This window comes from Coenobita brevimanus, chromosome 33 (assembly GCF_032717465.1).
Source record: "Coenobita brevimanus isolate Jiangsu-jjx chromosome 33, ASM3271746v2, whole genome shotgun sequence".
Taxonomy (NCBI): Eukaryota; Metazoa; Arthropoda; class Malacostraca; order Decapoda; family Coenobitidae; genus Coenobita; species Coenobita brevimanus.
The window spans coordinates 43,308,536-43,329,369 of record NC_136986.1 but is presented as its reverse complement, the minus strand read 5'-3'; the positions used below and the strand labels follow the sequence as shown (position 1 = coordinate 43,329,369).

Here is a 20,834-nt window from a genome sequence, read left to right as displayed (position 1 = left end):
AAGGATGGAAGCAAATGGTATATAATAAGTCAGAAGAGTGAGAGAGGATATGAATGATAGTAGATCAGACCATAACACGGCAAGGGTGACACAGACAAGAAGAAAATGAGAAGAAAATAAGAAGAAAAGAAGAAAGGGGAAGACAATGAAAAGAAAATGAAAGAAAAGAAGAAGATACGCGGGCAGGAGCGAGGAAGGGAGGAAAGATCTGCTCCCTAACCTGCTCCCTTGCTCTCATTTCCGCCAACAGGGAGACTCGCTGATTTATCGTCTCGGGAGTCTGTCAGGGTGTCCTCCCCCCAACCCCCAACATCTCTCATTCTACTCTCTCTCTCCAGTCCTTCCATGCCGCACTCTCCTCCCCTCTTCCTTCACCATTTACCTGTCTCATTATTCTCACCTCACTTTCTCACGTCTCATATTCTGTCTTCCCCTCAAATTCTTTCTAACGTCATCACCTTTCATTTCCCTTAGGTATTTCTTCCATCCTTCTACCCCCCTCTCCCCCATCTCTCTCTCTCTCTCCCATCATTCAGCCTTCTTACCGTCCCCCCTACTCAGTGCCCCTACATTTAACATTCCCTTCATCCCTCTCTCTTCTCCATCCTTCCGCTCCTAGCTTCGACCTCCCTTCCTTTTACCACTTAAATATTTCTCTCTAATACTCCTCTCTTTATTTCTCTCCAGTCATCCTTCGTATTTCTTTCCCTCCACTTCTCCCTTCCCCCCTCCTTCGTCCTTTCCTTTCTCCACCCTTCCATATTTCTTTCCCTTCCTCCCACTTATTTTCGTGCCTCCTTCCTTATTCTCGTCTCTCTCACTTAACCCTACATTCCTTCTTCTCTTCCTCCTTTCGTCCCTATCCTCACCTCTCCTATTTACTCTTCCTTTCACTTAACCCTCCCTCCCTCCCTATCCTTACTATTTCTCCCTTCACCTCCCCGTCTTTCCCTACCCCCCTCCCTTCCTCTCTATCCTCGCCTCTCCCTCTATTTACTCCTCCTTTCACTTAACCTTCCCTCCTTCCTCTCCCCCTGCCTTACCCTTATTATTCCTTCCTTCACCTCTCAATTTTCCCTACTTCCCTCCTTTCCTCCCTACTCTCGTCCACAACCTATTTAGCTGCCTTAATTCACCGACTCAAATTCCTGAGGGGAAACACAAGAAAAATGCAACTACTGCATAAGTTTAAGTGTTAATTTATAGTAACTTCTCTCTCACAACGCGAGAGGGGAGAGAGAGAGAGAGAGAGAGAGAGAGAGAGAGGGGGGGAATACTGCCCTTAGACGCCTTGGGAGTTAAATGTGATACGGGGATTAAGATACGGAATACTAATGTAATATTGAGGAACGTAATTCAAACACACACACACACACACACACACACACACACACACACACACACACACACACACACACACAAATCAATTAACTGGGACAACTACACTAAACCACCGGGGAAACATTCATTCAAATACTGTATATATTTTCGTTTGGATGCTCTCTCTCTCTCTCATGGAAATGCCAAGATGAATCATGGGTCTGACAGAAAAAAATTAGCCTCCCCCCCACCCCTCAAGGAAATGCCAAGACAATTCACAGGTCTAATCGCTGTAATCTGCCTGTAACGTAGTAAGAAACTGGGCAGGAGGAGTGTACACGTAGATCTATCTATCTATCTATATACCTAGGCTGCTTCCCCCAAGGAAAGGGAGGTAGCCGAGACAGGACGACACACTCTCCATTTACTCATCCATTTAAACACATTCATTCACATCTTAGCCCCAAAGGGGAGAACGGACAGATCCTCACCGCACCACACCGCACAAGGGTCAACTGCGCAATGCAATCAGTGACATCCGCAGCAGGGCCCGACAGCAGAGCTGGTTTACCCCTGCCACATCATAACATACCCATCCCCTTACCCGCACCTGACCTGACTAGCTGATCAGACCAAATGCGGGAGAATATCCCCTCAGGGCTGCGTCATCACTTATTTATTCACAATTTCTCTCCATTTATTTCTGTCACGCACAGCCACTCTTCCTTGCTCGACAGACATCCCTCTCGCATCCAGCGCTCTCTTCACACTATCCATCCATCCTATTCGTGGTCTTCCTCTCAGCCTTACACCTCTCACATCAGATCTAGTTATCTTTTTCACCAATCGCTCATTATCCATTCTCTCCATATGCCCAAACCATCGCAACACCCTCTGCTCAACTCTACCAGCCATCTCCTGAACAACTCCAGTTCTCCTTCGCACTTCATCATTTCGCACCCGATCCATACGCGTCCACTCCACACATACTCCTCAGACACCTCATCTCCATTACATTCAAACTTTTCCTCTCTGCTACACCCATATTCCATGTTTCAGCCCCATATATAATGCAGTCGGTACCACAACACCCTCATACAGCCTTCTCTTTACATCCATTCTAAGCGAACGACATTTAAACACTTTTTTCATTCCTCCCAGCACCTTTCCTACTTCATTTATTCTAAACTTCACTTCTGCATCTATTCTCCCATCCACAGCAACATGTGACCCTAGATATTTAAAACAATCTACCTCCTCAAGCAACTCACCATTCAAAACTATATTCATCCCCCTACCATCTATCAACCTCGTACACTTCATCACTTTACTCTTATTCTCATTTACTTTCAAATTCCTCCTTTCACACACCCTTCCAAACTCCTCTACCAACTGTCTCAATCTCTCCTCTGAATCAGTCACCAGTGCAGTATCATCTGCAAACAGCAGCTGCTTCAGATTCCAATCTCCACCATCAACATTTACCAGACTCAGACCACCTAAAACTCTTGCATTCACCTCCCTTACAACACCATCCATGTAAATATTAAACAACCAAGGTGACATCACACATCCCTGTCGCAGCCCCACTCTCACGGGAAACCAATCACTCACAGCATTTCCCACTCTTACACATGCTCTACTATTTACATAAAAACTTTTCACCCCTTTTAGTAACCTACCATCAAGTCCATACAATCTTAAAACAGTCCACAAAGCCTCCCTATCAATTCTATCATACGCTTTCTCTAAATCCATAAATGCCCAAAACACATCCTTGCCTTTCGCTAAATACTTTTCACACACTTGTCTCACAGCAAACACCTGATCAACGCATCCCCTCCCTCTCCTAAAGCCACACTGCTCATCACTAATCACTCCCTCTGTACCCTCTCTAACTCTCATAATTAACACTCTACCATACACCTTACCTACAACACTCAACAGACTTATACCCCTAAAGCTAGTACATTCATACTTATCACCCTTGCCTTTATACAACGGGACCACACAAGCACTTGCCCAGTCAATTGGCACCATACCTTTCTCAAAGCACACATTCAACAATCTTACTAACCAGTCAACAATAGTCACTCCACCACCCTTCAGGCATTCCACAGCACACCCATCCATACCTGCAGCTTTCCCTGTTTTCATCTCCTTTACTGCCTTCTCCACTTCCTCCTTCGTGATCAAAGAATCATTCAACTCTCCCAACACATTTATTCCTTGCACCTTCCATCCGCCACAATCTCAGCCACCCTTTCCTCCTCTACATTTAATAATCTTTCAAAATACTCTGCCCATCTCTTCCTTACTGCATCCATCTCAATTAACATCCTTCCATCCTCTGCTTTTACTCGTTCTTCCTTCCCAGACTCTCCCTTTCGCACCCTTTTCACCTCCTTCCAAAACATTTTCTTATTCTGTTGAAAATTCTCTGTCAGTCGCCTACCCCACCTCTCATCTGCTGTCACTTTAGCATCACGCACAGCCCTTCTCGCTCTATTCCTCTTTTCCTTATACCTTTCATATGACATCTCATCCTTCCTCTGCAGCCACACTTCATATGCACGTCTCTTCTCGGCCACAGCCATACTTCCTCGCACCACCATTCACTTCCTTTTCTTACACCACCACCCACACGTCTCACACCACACACCTCTTCTGCATGCCCCACCACAGCACTCTTAAACAACTGCCATTCCTCCTCCACGCTGCCATTTTCCCGATCTTTCACTGCGCTCCACTCATCTTTCAAATTCTCCTGATACTCTATCTTTTTCTCTCTTTTATCCAACTGACTCACTTTCAAAACCTCCCTGCCACACCTAACCCTCCTAGCTCTCACCCATCTCTTACCTACTCTTAACTTTCCCTCCACCAGGTAGTGGTCAGACATACCTCCACCCTCCCCTCTTAGAACTCTCACATCCAACAATCTTCCTATTACATTCCTAGACACAACCACATAGTCCATCAAGGCTCTATCAACAACCCTTCCACCCTCCTGTCTCACCCATGTATACTTATAAATATCTTTCTTCTCAAACAGCGTATTCCCAATCACCATCTCTCGCTCAACACACATCGCTATCATTCGTTCCCCATTTTCATTTCTTCCAGGCACACCATGCATACCAACTACGCCTTCAACTGCTACATTTCCCACTCTAGCATTCAGATCTCCCATCATTACCACATTCACATTCGCTCCAAAACTCTGCAGACACTCATCAACATCATTCCAGAAAGACTCCCTCTCTTGTTCATCCCTTTCACACGTAGATGCAAGGAATAAATGCAAATCTACAACCAACTCTAGCGAAAATGGCCACTCCCAGTCAGTTCCCTACTTCACATGACTCCACCACCAATCTACAGTTCCTCCATCAATGTGCACTCTACCGTCAACATTATTTTATTTATTTCATTTTCGTATTTTTTTCTAAGAGGAATTTTAGAGATGATAAAACAGCTTGCTAAACACCGATACCCGGACAAACAATATCGAATTTTAGCTATGGTATGTCTCTCTATTATTACCCTATTCTCAAGCCAAAGATAAGCCGATTAAACTATTATATATATACATGTAAACACGACTCACACAGCGGCCCGTTCAAACATGTTATCCCTGTTCAACCTGGTTCTAGCTAATGGAGGAAATACTGATTGGTTTTAGTTTCCTGTCTGCCTATAAATCACCAGTTTCAGGGCCGTATTCCAAGTGGCACTGGAATTTCCTAAGGCCAGCTATTTATCGACTCATTCTGTACTTTACACCTTAATAACGTCTTGTATGTTACTGATGCCAACCATGTCCATATTAAAATGATATATATAGCATTAGAGATGGTTAATGTGTAATATATTAAATAAATCCCTAAGGATGAGTTACGCAGTCTCCAATGCCACCAAGACTACGACTCAGCATAATTAACGCGACACAGGCGGACGTGGACAGGTCGGACCAGGCGCCAGCACAGGCTATGAATTATGTGCAAGACTATAAAATTAACAAATCGACAAATATAGCCTGTAAAATGTCTCTTTTAAGCTTAGTAAATACGAAAGGCAGCAGCATGAACAAAATAATCTGGCCGTAGCAGGAATAATATACGGTACATATAAAAAAGACGGCACTGTAGTTGAGTCAAAGTATGATGGGCAATATCGGCAGCACTCTTTGAAAATAGATAAAAATAACGAAAAGCAGGCCATGAGGCAAACACCCCCTCACTTCCCTTGAGAATAAAATCGTCCGGAGGTCTCAAGAATACAATACAGGAATACAGCAACGTACCAGCGTGATTGTATAACGCACACTAGAAGCAGTACACATAAAAATAAACAAAAGACAAGCAAGCAGGCAGGCAAATCCCCCTCCCCGGCCTCACCCCTTAAAAAAACCTAGCGACAACATGGGTAATAACAAAGAGAGATGCGCCAGTAAATAGGGAAAAAAGTTATATTAGATAGTGCAACAGCCGCGCCAACGTCGGGGAAACTTATTTAAATAGGACCTAATGGAGGCTGAAACGACCGGGTGAGGTTAAATGGCCGCGACCCAAGTTAGCCGAGTTTTAAACGCAATTAGCTTCTAAAGAGGGGGGCGGGGAGGCTGGCTGGAGGGATGGGAGGGAGTTGAGAAGGGGGGGAGGGAAGAATGGTGATGAGGAGGGGGGAAGAAAAGGGGAATAGGGACGGAAGAAGGGAAGGATGGTGGAAGAGATGAGGAGGGAAGGGAGGGAAGAATGGTGATCAGGATGGGGGAAGGAAAGGGGAATAGGGACGGCAGAAGGGAAGGATGATGGAAGAGATGAGGAGGGAAGGGAGGGAAGAATGGTGATCAGGATGGGGGAAGGAAAGGAGAACAGGGACGGAAGAAGGGAAGGATGGTGGAAGAGATGAGGAGGGAAGGGAGAAGGGGAGGAGGAAAGGATGGTGATGAGGAGGGGGAAAGGAAAGGGGAATAGGGACGGAAGAAGGGAAGGATGATGGAAGAGATGAGGAGGGAAGGGAGAAGGAGGACAGGAAAGGAAGGCAAGGGGGGTGGGGGGAGTAAGCTGGCTGAGGGAAGGGAGGAAAAGGGACAGAAGGGGGTTGACAAGGGGTGGAGGGAAGGAAGGTGGTAAAGATGAAGAGGGAATGAAGGGCGAGAAGGGAGAAGGGGTGTATAAGAAGAAGGCTGCAAGGGAAGGGGAGGCTGGGTGGAGAGAAGGGAGGAGGAAGAGGGAAGGGAGGGAGTTGAGAAGAGGAGGGGGAAGGGACAGTGGAAGAGATGAGGAGGAGGGAAGGAGGGGAGAAGGGAAGTAAGGGACGGAACGGAATTGAGAAGGGGAGGAGGAAGGAAAGGTGGTAAAGATGAAGGGGAGGGAAGGGTGAAAGTAGGGTGGTGAGGAGGGAGGGAGAGAAGAAATGTTAGGAAGGGAAGAATGAAACAAGGGGCATGTAGAAGAAAGGAGAGAATTAAAAGAGAAAGGAGGACAGGTGTTAGATGGAGAAGGGAAAGTGGGAGTAGGAGGAAAATGGTGGAAGGGAGAGACGTAGGACAGGATACAGGTATGGTAAGAGAGGTGCTGGGGGCAGGAGGGATGGAAGGTGGCAGAGCAGAGGGAAGGGGAGTACTGGAAGGAAGGAGGGAGGAAGGCAGGAGCGTAGAGGAAAGGGAAGAGACATGCTGGAGGGAGGAGGGAGAGGTAATGGAGGAAGTGAAAAGAGGTGTGCGAGTTGAGGGAACAGGAAGAGGAAAGGAAGGTGCTGAAGTAGGGTGAAGGAAGGGAGGAGATGCTGAGGAAAGATCAAGGAGGGTGTTCAAGGAAGGGAAGGAGGGGGGTGAGGGGGGAAGGGAGAATGTGAGGGTATTAGGAGGAGAGGATGGGAAGATATCATGAGAAAAGAGGGAGGATGCTGGAGGAAGATACTGGTGGAGGGAAGGAAGAGTGCTAGGGAGGAAAGAAGGGGGAGGAAGGTGCTGAAGATGTGAGGGTGACGGGGAGAAGGAGGGATAAGAATTGGTGAAGAGGAAGCAGGGAAGGGTAAGAGAAGAAGACGAAGTGGAAGGGGGGACGGTAAGACCAAGAGATTAGGAAGAGGGAAGAGAGAAACGGTAAGAGATGAGAAGTCGGAAAATAGAGGAGAAAAAGAGAGAAAGGGGGAAATGAGAGGAACTGTTCATGAAGAAAAGGGAGGGAGAGAAAAGTGGCAGAGTTATGTGAAGGATAAGGAGGAAGAAGCTGCCAAAGAGTGAGAGTTAAGAGACGAGAGAGTGAGCCGAGATGAGAAAGAACGAGACGGGAGTTGCAATGTAGGGGGAAGAGTAAGAGTTGATAAAATGAAGAAGGAAGAGAAAAAAAGAGGAAGAGGGAGGGTAAAAGAAGGAGGGAAGTGGCACATGATAAAAAAAGGAGGAAGGAGGTGACAAGAGTGAGAGTTAGGGGATGGGAGAGCGGACTGAGATGAGAGGGAAGAATGAGGGAAGTTGCAATGCAGTGGGGGACGTAAGAGTTGATAAAATGGAGGGGGAGGGGAAGAAGGAAGAAGAGGGAGGGAACGACGGGAGAAGGTATGTGAAAGATAAGGAGGAAGGAGGTAAGAGTGACAGTTAGCGGACGGGAGAGTGAGCTGAGATGAGGGAAGAATAAGGAAGTTGCAATGTAATATGCGACAGGAGTCAACGGAATGTAAAGAGAACATTTATGCACTTACTACGTGGTTTTTCTCCTAATCCTATACTCCTTTTATTCAAACTTGGCCTAAAATTGGCATCTCCCCACCTTGAATGTTGAATTGTAACAAGAAATTAACATTAAAAATTATGCTAGTCATGAAGAGGTGCTATGAAAAGAATTTAAATCCATATTACTGTCTTATTCTGCTATTAGGCTACATGAAGTGAGCCGCAAAAGGGTTGAAAATATGGGCCAAGTCATGGTGAAAGGGGTAACGTTGTACAGATGAGTGTAAGGACCACGACAAATGAAGAACAGTGGCACAGGCAACTTGACATGTAATGAAGGGAAAAAAAAAAGTAATGAATGAAAAGGAAAGACGACGACAGGAAAAAATGAAAAACGTGACGCGCCGACAAAAGCAACCTTAACGAGGACTTATTAAAAAAAAAAAAAAAAAAAAAAAAAAAAAAGCAACCTGATGCAGACTAATAAGAAAACAAAGGAAAAGGGAGGAAAGAAAAGGGACATTAAAAAATAAAATTACTCAGAGACAAAGAATGCAAAAAATATGAAAAACATTAAACACTGCTCGTAGCCATATTCAATAAAGAAAAAATAATGATAAAAAGGAATGGAAAAGATACAACAAATTAACGGAACATGAGTAGCCAACAGAGGAAAAAAAAAGAAGAAGAAGGGAGAAAAGAGAGAAACGAAAGACTGATTAAAAAAGAAAAAAGGAAAAAAAAAAAGAAAGACTGATTAAAAAACGAAGAAGACATGAAGAGGAAGATAAATAACAGAAAGACGCCTCACAGACATCCACGAAATAAGAAGCCAGCCTGGGAGTACTTTCCATTTAAGATCGACAGCTGATGGAATGCACGGAGGGAGTGAAACAAAGGCGTGTCATGAGCGATACGTTGAGGTTCGTCGTCCCTTAACAGACGGTAATGGCGGAGGGCAGACTGCGAAGGGGGGGAGAAATAGTTCTTCGACAAATTACTGAGTTCAAGTATATTACCATCATCTTAAAGAGTTTACAAAGCATCACTGTCATCGTCGTAAATTTTCAGATATAATAATAATCACTATCATCATCATAAAGTTCACACACACACACACACACACACACACACACACACACACACACACACACACACACACACACACACAGCTATGGCACATCACTATGGTTTTAAAAAATCAAGTCCTTGAACGACAAAAAGGAAAATCACATCACGTCACCATTACATCGAGTTACACCATAAAAGGAAAAAAATTATTTGGGACATCATCAGTATGGATGGTGGCGGAGGCAGGCTGGGTGGAGGGGTGGGAGTGGCAATACAGTAGGATAGGATGGGATGGGATGAGGCAGAGTTGGGAGGGGAAGGGAGGTGGTTGGCTTATCGACTGGGGTGGAGAGATGGAGGTTGGGGATGGGGTTAGCACTACAATGAGGTGGAGAGGTGGTTAAGTAAGGAGAGGGGATGGGTGAGGACAGGATGGAAAGTGAGACGAGAGAATAGGAGAATCGAGAAAAAGGAATAGGCATGACTAGGAAGAGTATGAAGTGACAGATATCAAGAAGTGTGTGTGTGTGTGTGTGTGTGTGTGTGTGTGTGTGTGTGTGTGTGTGTGTGTGTGTGTGTGTGTGTGTGTGTGTGTGTGTGTGTGTGTGTGAGAGAGAGAGAGAGAGAGAGAGAGAGAGAGAGAGAGAGAGAAGAGTAGACATGTTGAGGACAGATGTGAAACTAATAATGATCTATTATGTGCAAGGAGGTCTGGGAGAAAACAATGGGGTTGGGGTAGATGTGAGAAGCGTGATGGAGAAGGGATAGAAGGTGGTAGGAAGGGAGGGAATGAAGGAAGAAAGGATTGGAGAGGGAATAAATGAATGAAGGAAGGAAGGAGGGAAGGAAACGAAGGAAGGACGGAGGCAACGACTAGACTCCCGGCAGTGACTGCATTCTTCTCAAGTATTGGAAAGGGGGAAAAGAGAGAGAGAACACAATTTTGAGCGGGGCAGGAGGATGACGCTGTGAACTTCGAACTTTTTTTGAGATTTTGTGCCTCAAGCGGTGTTTAGGAATGTCGGGGGCCTCTGCTAGTGCTCTCTCTCTCTCTCTCTCCCTCAAGTATTATCCAGTCTCAGCATTTTCACATCTTCTCGTATTCTTCCTTCCTATTCGCTATTCTTCCATTTTCCTCTCACACCCGTCTTCCAGTGTTAGCAGTTTCCTCCTTTTCAATATCCTCTTCTTTTCTGCCTTTCTGCTTGCAGCTTCCTTCCTCTTTTTTTTCGTATATTTTTCCGATTCCATTTCTTATCGTTTTTTTCCCTTTTTCTCAACCCCATCTCATCCATTCACACCCTTCTCTTTCTCCCCTTTCTTGTCCTGTCCACCTAATCCCCATTTCCTTTCCGCCTCTCTCTCTTCCTACTCAACCCTTTTTCGTATCATTCCGTCTCTTTGTTTCCCTTGTTCTCCCTTCTTTCCACATGCTTCTCAATCTCCTCTCCATTTCGCACTCCTTTCCGTCCCGAATTTTCCCGCTTCTTGTAACTTACTCTGTGTTCAGGTTCATATCCTTCTTATATCTATAAATCTGTTATTTCTTCGTGTCTTCAAGCACTCTTCCTCCACTTCCTTCATTTTTTTATTTCTCAAACTTCTGTCCTCATCTCACTCGTGTCCACCTCGGGTATAGGTACATAACTCGCAAATCGTTTTTTTTCCCCTACCTCCTCCTTTCTTCCATGCTTCATTCCTTCCTTCTTGTCCTTCACATCTTTTCTCTTCCCCTCTCCACCCTTCCCTTCACTTCCTTTCCTTCCCATTTTTTTCTCTTCCCCTCTCTGCCTTTCCCTTCACTTCCTTCCCTTCCTCCTTCCACCATCTTCACTCCCAACCCTTTCTCACTTTCCCCTCCCTTCAAAATGGCGAGAGAAATGTGAAAGAGACAGCACTGGGGGAACGTGTTGGGAATTTTTTGCATTTTCAGTTTTTATTTGGTGTAATACAGGAAGAGATTTCTGTCGCGGCCCGAAACAGCCTACTTTCTTTTTGTTTCTGGAGATTCTTTATTCTTGTTACTCCTTGTATTTGTGATTCTTTTATTTCCTTTCTTCTGTATTTCCTTTAGCTTGAGGACGTCTATCTATCTATCTATCTGTTGTCAGGCGCCTTCGTCCCGTAAGGGGTGGCCACAAACAAATCGCCTCCATGTCGCCCTGTCCCCTGCTATTTCACTGCCCTGCTCCCAGCTCACACCCCCCTCTTTCATATACCTCTCCACTCCATCCCTCCATCTCATCCTTGGTCTCCCCCTCCCTCTCCCCCCACTCCACCTCCCTCACACACACTATCCTCGTCAATCTCTCACTCTATCCCCTGATAAACAGATAGACGATAGACAGATACAGAAGAATGGATAGATACTGATAGACATTCAGATGGATATATTTTCTCCCATCTCTTCCCAACTGTCTTTTTTTTCTTTCATCTACGTTCTCTCCTTTCTTCTTTTCTCGTCGTTTCTCTTCTATATTCCCAATAATTTTCCTCCTGTCTTTCCACTGCCTGAATTTCTTCCATCATTTCTCCAATCTCATTTCCTCTGCCTTCACTTCCTGCCCTTGTCTCATCTATACCTCTCTACCGTCTATCCTCCTTATACATTTCTCTACCTACTCTCCTTTCCCCTTTCTATTTACTGGCAACTAATCTCCTTTCAACTTTTCTCTCATCTTATTTCCATTTCCCCTCCTATAAATATTTACCAAATCTACATTCTCACTCTCCTTTATCCTTTTCGTTTCTCTCTTTTTTTTTCCCCCATTATCTGGTCTTTTACATCTCTCCTGCTTTCGCTTCTTTCCTTCCTTATCGCTAGCAATATCCCTCAATTTTCTTTCATCTCTCCCATCGTTCTTACTTTCACTTCTTTTTTCCCCTTATCTCTCCCAAGACCTATTTTCCCCCCTATCGTTCTTTCACTCCTTTCTTCCTCTTATCTCTACCAACATCCCTTCATTTTCTCTCCTATATCTTTCTTACTTTCACTTCTTTCCTTCCTTATCTCCCTCAAATTTCATCTATTTTCTATCTCCTCTCCTATCTTTCCACCACCTGGTATTCTTCCATCTTCCCTCCCATCTCATCTCCTCTAACCTCCCTCATCTCTATCCACCCTCTCTCCTCCCTCCACTTTCCCTCCCTCATACCTCTCTCTCTCAGCATCCCTATTCCAACGACGCCGGGATAAGACACGCATCCCCCTCCCGGACACCCAATACAACCCTTACGTCGCCTGAGCACAAGGGCGACACTAAGAAAACAAGGGTTCGGTCAGATTCGCCCTTATGCCCGGGGTGCGTAAGGGTGAATACTAAGGAGGTCCTACTGAATGGCGTCCCAACATTATCAAAAGCATATATGGCGACTGGAAATGCGACACAAAAGAGGGAAGTGAGCTAGAGGGACGAGGGAGATATGGGGGATTGGTGTCGCGGGGGGGACTTGCCCGAGGAAAGGAAAGACATTTTGTGGCAAGAAATAGGAGTCGGTTTATGGAGGAAAGTGAGGATGTGGGTAAGAAGGAGTCTAGGGCAGGAAAGGGAGAAAGACTGGATGGGAATGGAAGAGTTTTGGTAGGAATGGAAGAATTTGGGTAGGGACGGGACACTGAGATGGAAGAAGTAGGAGTATGGGAAGGACAGTGGGAAAAAAAAAAAAAAAAAAAAAAAAAAGCCAATAAAGACCGAAAGAAGGGAAAAAAAAGAAAAGAAAAAGGGAACGATGGGAAAAATGAAGGAAGGAAGGAAGAACGAATAAAAGAATGATAAACAAAAAACGAAAAAGGGAAGAAAAAAAGAAGGAAGGAAGGAAGAACGAATAAAAGAATGGTAAACAAAAACGAAAAAAGACAAAGGGAGGGAGGGAGGGAGGGAAGGAGGGAGGGAGGGAGGGAAGGAAGGATGGAAGGGAGGGAGGGAGGGAAGGATGGAAAGGAAAACGAATAAGTGAATGGTAAACAAAGGAATCAGAAGGCACGACGAATGACATGTATAGTAAGAAAAATACGAAATAACTTTGAGTCGAGGAAGAGAAAGAGAGGAGATATGCGGGGAGAAAAAGGAGACAGGAAGGAACGGCAGATAAGAGTAAAACGTTTGGCAGAAGGGAAATGTGAAGATTAAAGAGGAGGATATGGGACTCTATCTTTCTCTGTCTCGTGTGTGTGTGTGTGTGTGTGTGTGTGTGTGTGTGTGTGTGTGTGTGTGTGTGTGTGTGTGTGTGTGTGTGTGTGTGTGTGTGTGTGTGTGTGTGTGTGTGTGTGAGAGAGAGAGAGAGAGAGAGAGAGAGAGAGAGAGAGAGAATAATGGAAACTGGAGGAGACACCATTAGGAACCACCAGACAACATAAAAATAACAATAATAATAATAATAATAATAATAATAATACAAAAACCTTATCCAGACTTCCTGTATCGCCTTCACTCTTGGGTAAACCACTGACAGGGAGGATGAAGAGGACAGTGCTCTCCCCCCCCCCTCCCTCTCTCTCTCTCTCTCTCTCATGCAGCACAAACCACTTACTCACGCTGTACCTCCTGAAACACATTACGAAGATTTCTGAAACAGTACGGTATGTTTCAATGACCATACATCACTACCATTACTTACTGATTCTTTTAATATGCAGACGCCTACTTCTTCTTTCCCTTTTCCTCCCCTCTTTTCCTTCCTCCTCCCGATTCACTTCCCATTCCGCCTCCTCCCCATCCACTCCCCTTTCTTCCTCCTCCTTTCCATCCGAATCCTTCTCTTCCTCCTCCTTCCCATCCTCTTCATTCTCCTCCTTATCTATTCCTATCTCCTCCTCCTCCTCCTCCTTGTACGTGCCGGCAAACGGTGACCCTTTCCTTTCTTTTCTCCTTCCCATTCCCTCCCTCTATCCCTATCCCCCCCCCTTTTTTTTGTCCTCCCCCCCTTCCTCCTCCTGCCTACAAAAGATGGCTCCTCCTCCTGCCTGACCCTGCCTGCAAGCGGTGGCCCATCCCTCGTTACCTGCCCCTCAACCTGACAAAAATGTGCCTTGTTAAGCAACGTTACTTCATCCATCCTATTCTCCTCATTCCATTTTTCTTCCTCCTCCTCTTCTTCTCCTCCCTTTCGCCCTCCTCTTTCTACTCCTCCTTCCCTTCCCCTTTACTCTTTCTTTCCGTTCTTCCTCCTATTCTCCTCATTCCATTTTTCTTCCTCTTCTTCTTCTCCTCCCTCTCGCCCTCCTCTTTCTCCTCCTCCTTCCCTTCCCCGTTACTCTCTCATTCCGTTCTTCCTCCAACACTCCATTTGTTTTCCCTTCAACGTTACTCGTATCTCCAATCATCCTCATTCCTCTTTCTCCTTCTCCTTCCCTTCCTTTTCCTGACAATCTCTCTCTCTCTCCACGCCCCTCATCAGCATCAGTTTCTCTCTCTGTCCCCCCCTTTCAATTTCACTATTAACATACGAGTTGTCTGTAATACACATGTTAAGTATAATTCCCTACTAGCTTAATACAAATATAATTAACTACCTACTGAATAAATATATACAGGTAATTGAAACTGCCAATAAAAGATGAAACCAAACAGCCAAAACAATATTAAATCTATAAACTAAAAAGACTCAAAATGGGGTATGTAAGACGTAAAATTGACATGCAAAATACAATACAATATATACTGTACTATTAAACACCCGGCACAACCAATCTCAAAATACTGTCCAACACAAAACAATAATATTAATGATAATAAAAGTAATGATAATAACAAAAGCCATACATAACCAAAGGAATTCAAATATTGCAGCCTCTCCTACTCCCCCTTCCCTCCACCTTCTCCCCTCCACTCCCTTCCCTCCACGTCCTCTTCTTCCCTCCCTCCCTCCCCTCCCGCACGCTATTACGACCCCTCACTAATAAAAATAATAAATATAAACAATCTGCCTCCCATAACACCAATATCAACCCCTTTCCCTCCCGTCCCCCTTCTCTCTCTCTCTCTCTCTCTCTCTCTCTCATCTTTTGCATTCTTCCTCTCCACCTTTATTGTACTGTACTTTTCCTCCTCTCTCTCTCTTTCTCTCCTCTTTTTTACTACCTCTTCCCTCCTTCTCTCCTCTTCTTTACTACCTCTTCCCTCCTTCTCTCTTCACTTTCATACTCCCATTTTCTCTACCCCCCCCTCCCTCACTATTTTCTCCCTTACTTTCCCTCTCTTCACCTCGCTTCCTCCTCTCCTCCCCCCTCCTTTTCCCCTATCCATCCCTTCGTCGTCTCTTCCAACTTTCCTCTCTTCTTGTCTATCCCCTATCCGTTCTCAAGATACTTCCTTCTTCCTCCCCTTGCAACCAATATTCTCCTCTCTCTAAATTTCTTCCGTGTCCTTTTCCTTATCATTCATCCCTCCTTTTCCAACCCTGCCTCTTCTCCCCTTCTCTTCCCATTACCTTTTCCCCTGTTCTCTTTCCCTTAACCCCATTCCTTCCCCTCTTCTCTCTCCTTTCCTCTCCTCTTTCCCCTGCACCCTCTTTAACCTTTCCCTTATCCCCATTCCCTCCCTTCATTTCTCCCCTTTCCCATGCCACTTATACCCATATCCAATTCCCTTCTCTCTCCTCTCCCCCTGCCTCTTCTCCCCATCTCTATTTATTTCCATTCCCTTGCCCTCCCCCTCCATTACGCCCCTCCCATTCATTCATCACTCTCTATTACCCTAATTATAGGTGTGGATAAAGAGGTGGGGTCGTCATGGGGGAAGGTGTTGAGGCGGTTATGAGGCCTGAGTGCGGTTAGTGTGTGTATTTTGAGAGAGAGAGAGAGAGAGAGAGAGAGAGAGAGAGAGAGAGAGAGAGAGAGAGAGAGAGAGAGAGAGAGAGAGGGTAAAAATTTTCTCAACTTTTCATTCTGTTATCTTTCTTTCCATCTCTCTTTCCTTCTCCTTCCATCCCTTCTTCCTTCCTTCTTCCTCCATCGCTCCTTCCATCTCTCCCTCTTCCCCCTTCCCGCCCAGTGCTATGATTAATGTTAGTGGGCGTAATAAGCGGGCGGGCTGCACGGATGAACTCTTCGCTCAGAATAAACCATCACTGTTTCTTAAGTCACGCCAAGATGATGGTGCAAAGAGCAGCAGAGGAAGACCGAGAACGAGGGGATATGATAAAGAGGGGTATACAAGGGACGACTTACAACACATGTGGAGAGGCAGCCTAAATAACTGAGACTTATATTAAGGAATGGAAGGTATGAAAAGATGAAACGAGGTAGGAAAAAGTTAAGACTATAAGGAAGGGTATCTTGAAACAACGGGATGTAGGCTGTGCAAAGCGAAAAGCTAAATCCTTCACCTCAATGCCTTCTATATCAAATTCTTTACGCTACATGGCTTCACTGTGCGTTTTAAAGGAAATGGTACAAGCCTCCTCAAAAGCAAAGACGATGATCTACGGCTCTCTTTTGTTTAATTTCTTCCTGGGAGGCAACTTATATTCCTTCCTTCTTCGTGTACATAATCAATTTAGCAACACGCAGGGACTGGACGTTTAAAAATTGATACACGCTTCACTGGGGCTTCAATCCGATGACGAAAGTTTAATATATTCCTGCTATCATTAGAGGAACTTATTTGGCTTTAGAGAGTCATTCTGAACTTTATTTAGGTATAGCCTCAACTGACAAGCTCATGAATGGTGTAATCGCCCACACTCAAGTCTCCATCAACCCCTGCCAGTGTCAAATGCAGGTAATACGAGTTACAGATCACCACTGCCGTCTCTATGTTTATAAAGTAGTACCCTAGACGCCGTGAGAGAGAGGACGCTAGGCCATCTCGGGGCGACACCACAACTCCAATTCTCAACACAGATCAATTTCGTCTCGGAGTCTGTAGTTGGGTCTCTGATTGGGTATATGGGACGGAGAGAGGGTTGGAAGGCAAGGAGGGGAAGAAACAGTGAGATGGGAAGAGGCGGTGACACAGTAGGATGGAAAGGGGAGGGAACGAAGACGAGACAAGATACAGTGAAATGGGGGGGGAAAGCAATGTGTGTGTGTGTGTGTGTGTGTGTGTGTGTGTGTGTGTGTGTGTGTGTGTACCAATCCCACATTACCGCCTTTGAGGTGTTGGGTCCCAAGATTAAATAACCCAATACAAGTAAGGGTAGATGCCCATCCTCCCCCGGGTGACGTGGAAAAGGTGAAAGGTTGGAGAAGAATTTTTGTCCTTAACTGTATACTCGATAAAGAAAACTACTGTATCTTTACATCTATTGTTTCACATTGAGCGCTGTTGCTTATCGCGCTTTTTTATTTCTTTATGCGAATATTTCTAAATGAACTAAAGTATATATACGCTGCACGAAGCTCTTCTTCACGTCGTACTTATAAAATTACTAGCTATATACAACTATGAATAGTTATTTGAGAATGTTTTAATACGTTTTGTCTCTTTACCTTCCCCCTGACAAAGTCAAGAGGGTGTTGTTATCACTGGGATCAATTGGGGTCCGTGCGTAGAGTTGGGTGGCAGGGCGGCGAGATTTCGTTTCCAGGCCGGAACTCAGAAAGCATTCAGTATAGTCGTGAAATTTCACATAGTTATGTGTCTTATTGACAACTGGTGCCTTTTGACGGGTAGAATGCTGTCTTTATTTTTTTTTAAATAATGAAAAGGTAAAAAGAAAAAATCCAGAGTTTTATGCGATATGCGCAAGGAATATGAAGGGCCTATATTGTGTGTGTCCTCAAGGGGTTCTCCTTACGCCCAACATTAAAAGAAAAGATGGGGGGGGGGGGCTGTTGTGTGTTTGGATAGGTGTGCAGGGAGGTGGGGGGTATGTGCTTGGTCAGATGGAGGACCGCAACAGCGTAACGTCGTCTATGTTTTCATCAAGGATACACTGGACTGCCAACTTACCTGCCAAGCGTGGGCCCCGTGACTGAGACGTCGTAGGAGGAGGTGGCTGTGATCTGTTCGTCCTTTATCCTCCCTGACTCCATCCCAAGCGCCTCCGAACACGACTCTGAGGAGGAATAGAGAGTTAGATGGATGTGTGGTGTGTGTGTGTGTGTGTGTGTGTGTGTGAGAGAGAGAGAGGGGCGGGGGAGTTATCATTCACTGTTATCTAAAATTTATCTGCCTTTGTTTCACCCTCCATGGCACAGTTTTGAATGTAGAGCAGTACGATTTATACTTTTGGATTGAGTTTTAAAAAATTTACGGAATGCAGCAAAGGGGGGGAAAAAAATCCCTCACATGTCTGAACGTTTCCATGCAGCAATTTTTCTCTCTCTCTCTCTGAAGTTAAAAGGGGAATGCCTACAGGAAACTGATATATCCTGTTTCGTTTTAACATGATCTCTAGTCTGATATAATGTTTAGTGTTATACATAAAGCAAAGTCTGTATAATCTGTGTATCAACGCAACTCCCTCCCCACCACTATGTAAACCACGGTCTGTCGAGTCTGGATCAATGTTACATCCCCATCACTATGTCAATGTAGGTCTGTAGAGTCTGTGCATCAATGTAACTCTTCATCACTATGTAAAGCTAGGTCTGTAGAGTCTGTGTATCAATGTAACTCTCCATCAATATGTCAATCAAGGTCTGTAGAGTCTGTGTATCAACGTAACTCTGTCCCTTTGCATGTCCACTCCCCTTCCCCTAACCACAGCACCAAGCAATCAGGCGGGCGGGCAGGTATTCAATGGAACCTGCATTTTATACACGTGAATAATGTAAATGTGGAACGCTCTCCCCTACACGATATATATGGGTTACCTTCCTGTGTGTGTGTGTGTGTGTGTGTGTGTGTGTGTGTGTGTGTGTGTGTGTGTGTGTGTGAGAGAGAGAGAGAGAGAAAGAGAGAGAGAGAGGAAAGCTAGTTAGCACCTCATTAATCACAAAACATTACCTAGGAATGAGGAAAGGTGAGAGTGAAGACGGGAGAGAAGAGGGAAGAGAGGGGGGAGGAAGGGAGAAGAGACGGGGATATGGGGAGGTAGGAAAGAGGGAAAAGGTTGACCTCTCTCTCTCTCTCTCGGCAGGGTGGCAACAGGTGCATTAAAGAGCGAGAGACAGAGACAGCAAGAGACAGAGGTGAATTCAGCAAAGATAATCCTCGCATCCTGAGTCTTCAAATTTCTTGCGTTCGTGTTCACTTACCCATATTGTACAGGTCTATCTACCCATCCATCCATCTATTTATCTATCTATCTATCCATCCATTTATCTATCTATCTATCCATCCACTCATCTCTCCATCTATCTATCTATCTATCTATGTATGTGTCCAAAGTTAAGAATTCCTGTATTCGTGTTCAGTTTTTCTCACACTGTAAAATTCTATCTATCTACCTCAAAAACTAGATAGCTATGTCTGTCTATCTATCTGTCCAAAGTCTTGTTATGTTCGTGTTCAGTTGTTCTCATGTGTACAGTCATATCTATCTATATATCTACCTATCTATCCATGTCAATCTACCTATCTATCCGTCATAGGTCGTAATTTTTGTTCTTGTTTTCAGTTACTCTCAGTGTACAGTTTCATCTATCTACCTATCTATCTGTCCGTCTGTATGTCTGTTTATTTATCTACTGCCAGACGCCTTAATTCCAGAATGGGTGGCCACAAACAAATCGCCTATTATCCTAACCCCAGGCATTAAGCTGCCATATCTCCAACCCACACCATCCTTACTCCTACCCCTCTCCACCCTAAAATGGAGAGAGAGAGAGAGAGAGAGAGAGAGCCACTGGTCCCCTCAGACAGACAGACGAACAGACAGCAAATAAATCAGAGAGGTGGGCTGTGAACCTGAGACCCCCACTTAACCTGCCCCTCTCCCTACTAACCACCTCAATGTTTCAGTGGGGGACGGAAAGGTCATGGCGAGCGACCTTCTCTCTCTCTCTCTCTCTCTCACTCTCTCTCTCTCTCTTCAACGCCATGTTACCCAACGATCACCATCTTCAGTCTCATTTCCACTATTTTCTTAACTAATTATTTACGTCCCCATCCACCCCCGTTCCTTATTTACCTCAGCATCACCATCATCTCCCTCATTTCTAGTTATTTTTTTTTTCCTTTCTCTCTCTCTCTCTATCATCCCCAACCGCTCTCAAACAGGCCTCAACATACCAACTCTCTCTCTTTTCACTCCCCATCCCCTTCTCAAACTAGCCCAACCATACCATTTCTCTCTTTCTCTCTCTCTCTCATCCCCTACCGCTCACAAACAGCCCACACCTAACCCTCTCTCTCTCCCCCACCCACCCTCCCTCCCTCTCTCTTCACACCCCATCCCCTCTCAAACAGCCTCCAACATGCCAATACCCAACTTTGGCTGTATTACGTGTTTTACGGGCCCACATTATGCAAAGTTACCCGCACCGCCGTAATTTAAGGCGCTCTGAGGGAAAGTGATTTAAATTTTCAACCTCACTTAGCGGTAAATTAGCCCCATCCTGAGTGTACCATCCATCATTACTTGTACCCATTCGTTGTATCGCATAATGGGAGTCTGATGCTGTTACTCAATGGGGGACTATAGTGGGGTTCGTTGTTAAATATTAGTTAACGTATGAATCCGAGCTACGGGCAACTCTCTCTCTCTCTCTCTCTCTCTCTCTCTCTCTCTACCACCATTTACCCAACCGCACCACTTACATCTCTCTCTCTCTCTCTACCACCATTTTATATGCTCAACAGTACCTCTCTCTCTCTCTCTCTCACCATTTTACATACCCAAACGCACCACTTCTCTCTCTCTCTCTCTCTCT

General features: G+C 45.0%; 1 protein-coding gene across 1 annotated transcript in view; it reads right to left on the bottom strand.

Moving 5' to 3' along the window:
* Ddr (discoidin domain-containing receptor 2) overlaps positions 1–19,221 on the bottom strand; it is a 199,765-nt gene extending 180,544 nt beyond the window's left edge. The window contains exons 1-2 of the mRNA XM_080269408.1: positions 19,218–19,221; positions 17,968–18,073 (exon numbers count right to left, since the gene is read on the bottom strand). Of these exons, the coding sequence (XP_080125534.1) occupies positions 17,968–18,073; positions 19,218–19,221 (110 nt within the window). The remainder of the gene's footprint in view (positions 1–17,967; positions 18,074–19,217) is intronic.
* Positions 19,222–20,834: the final 1,613 nt, after the last annotated feature.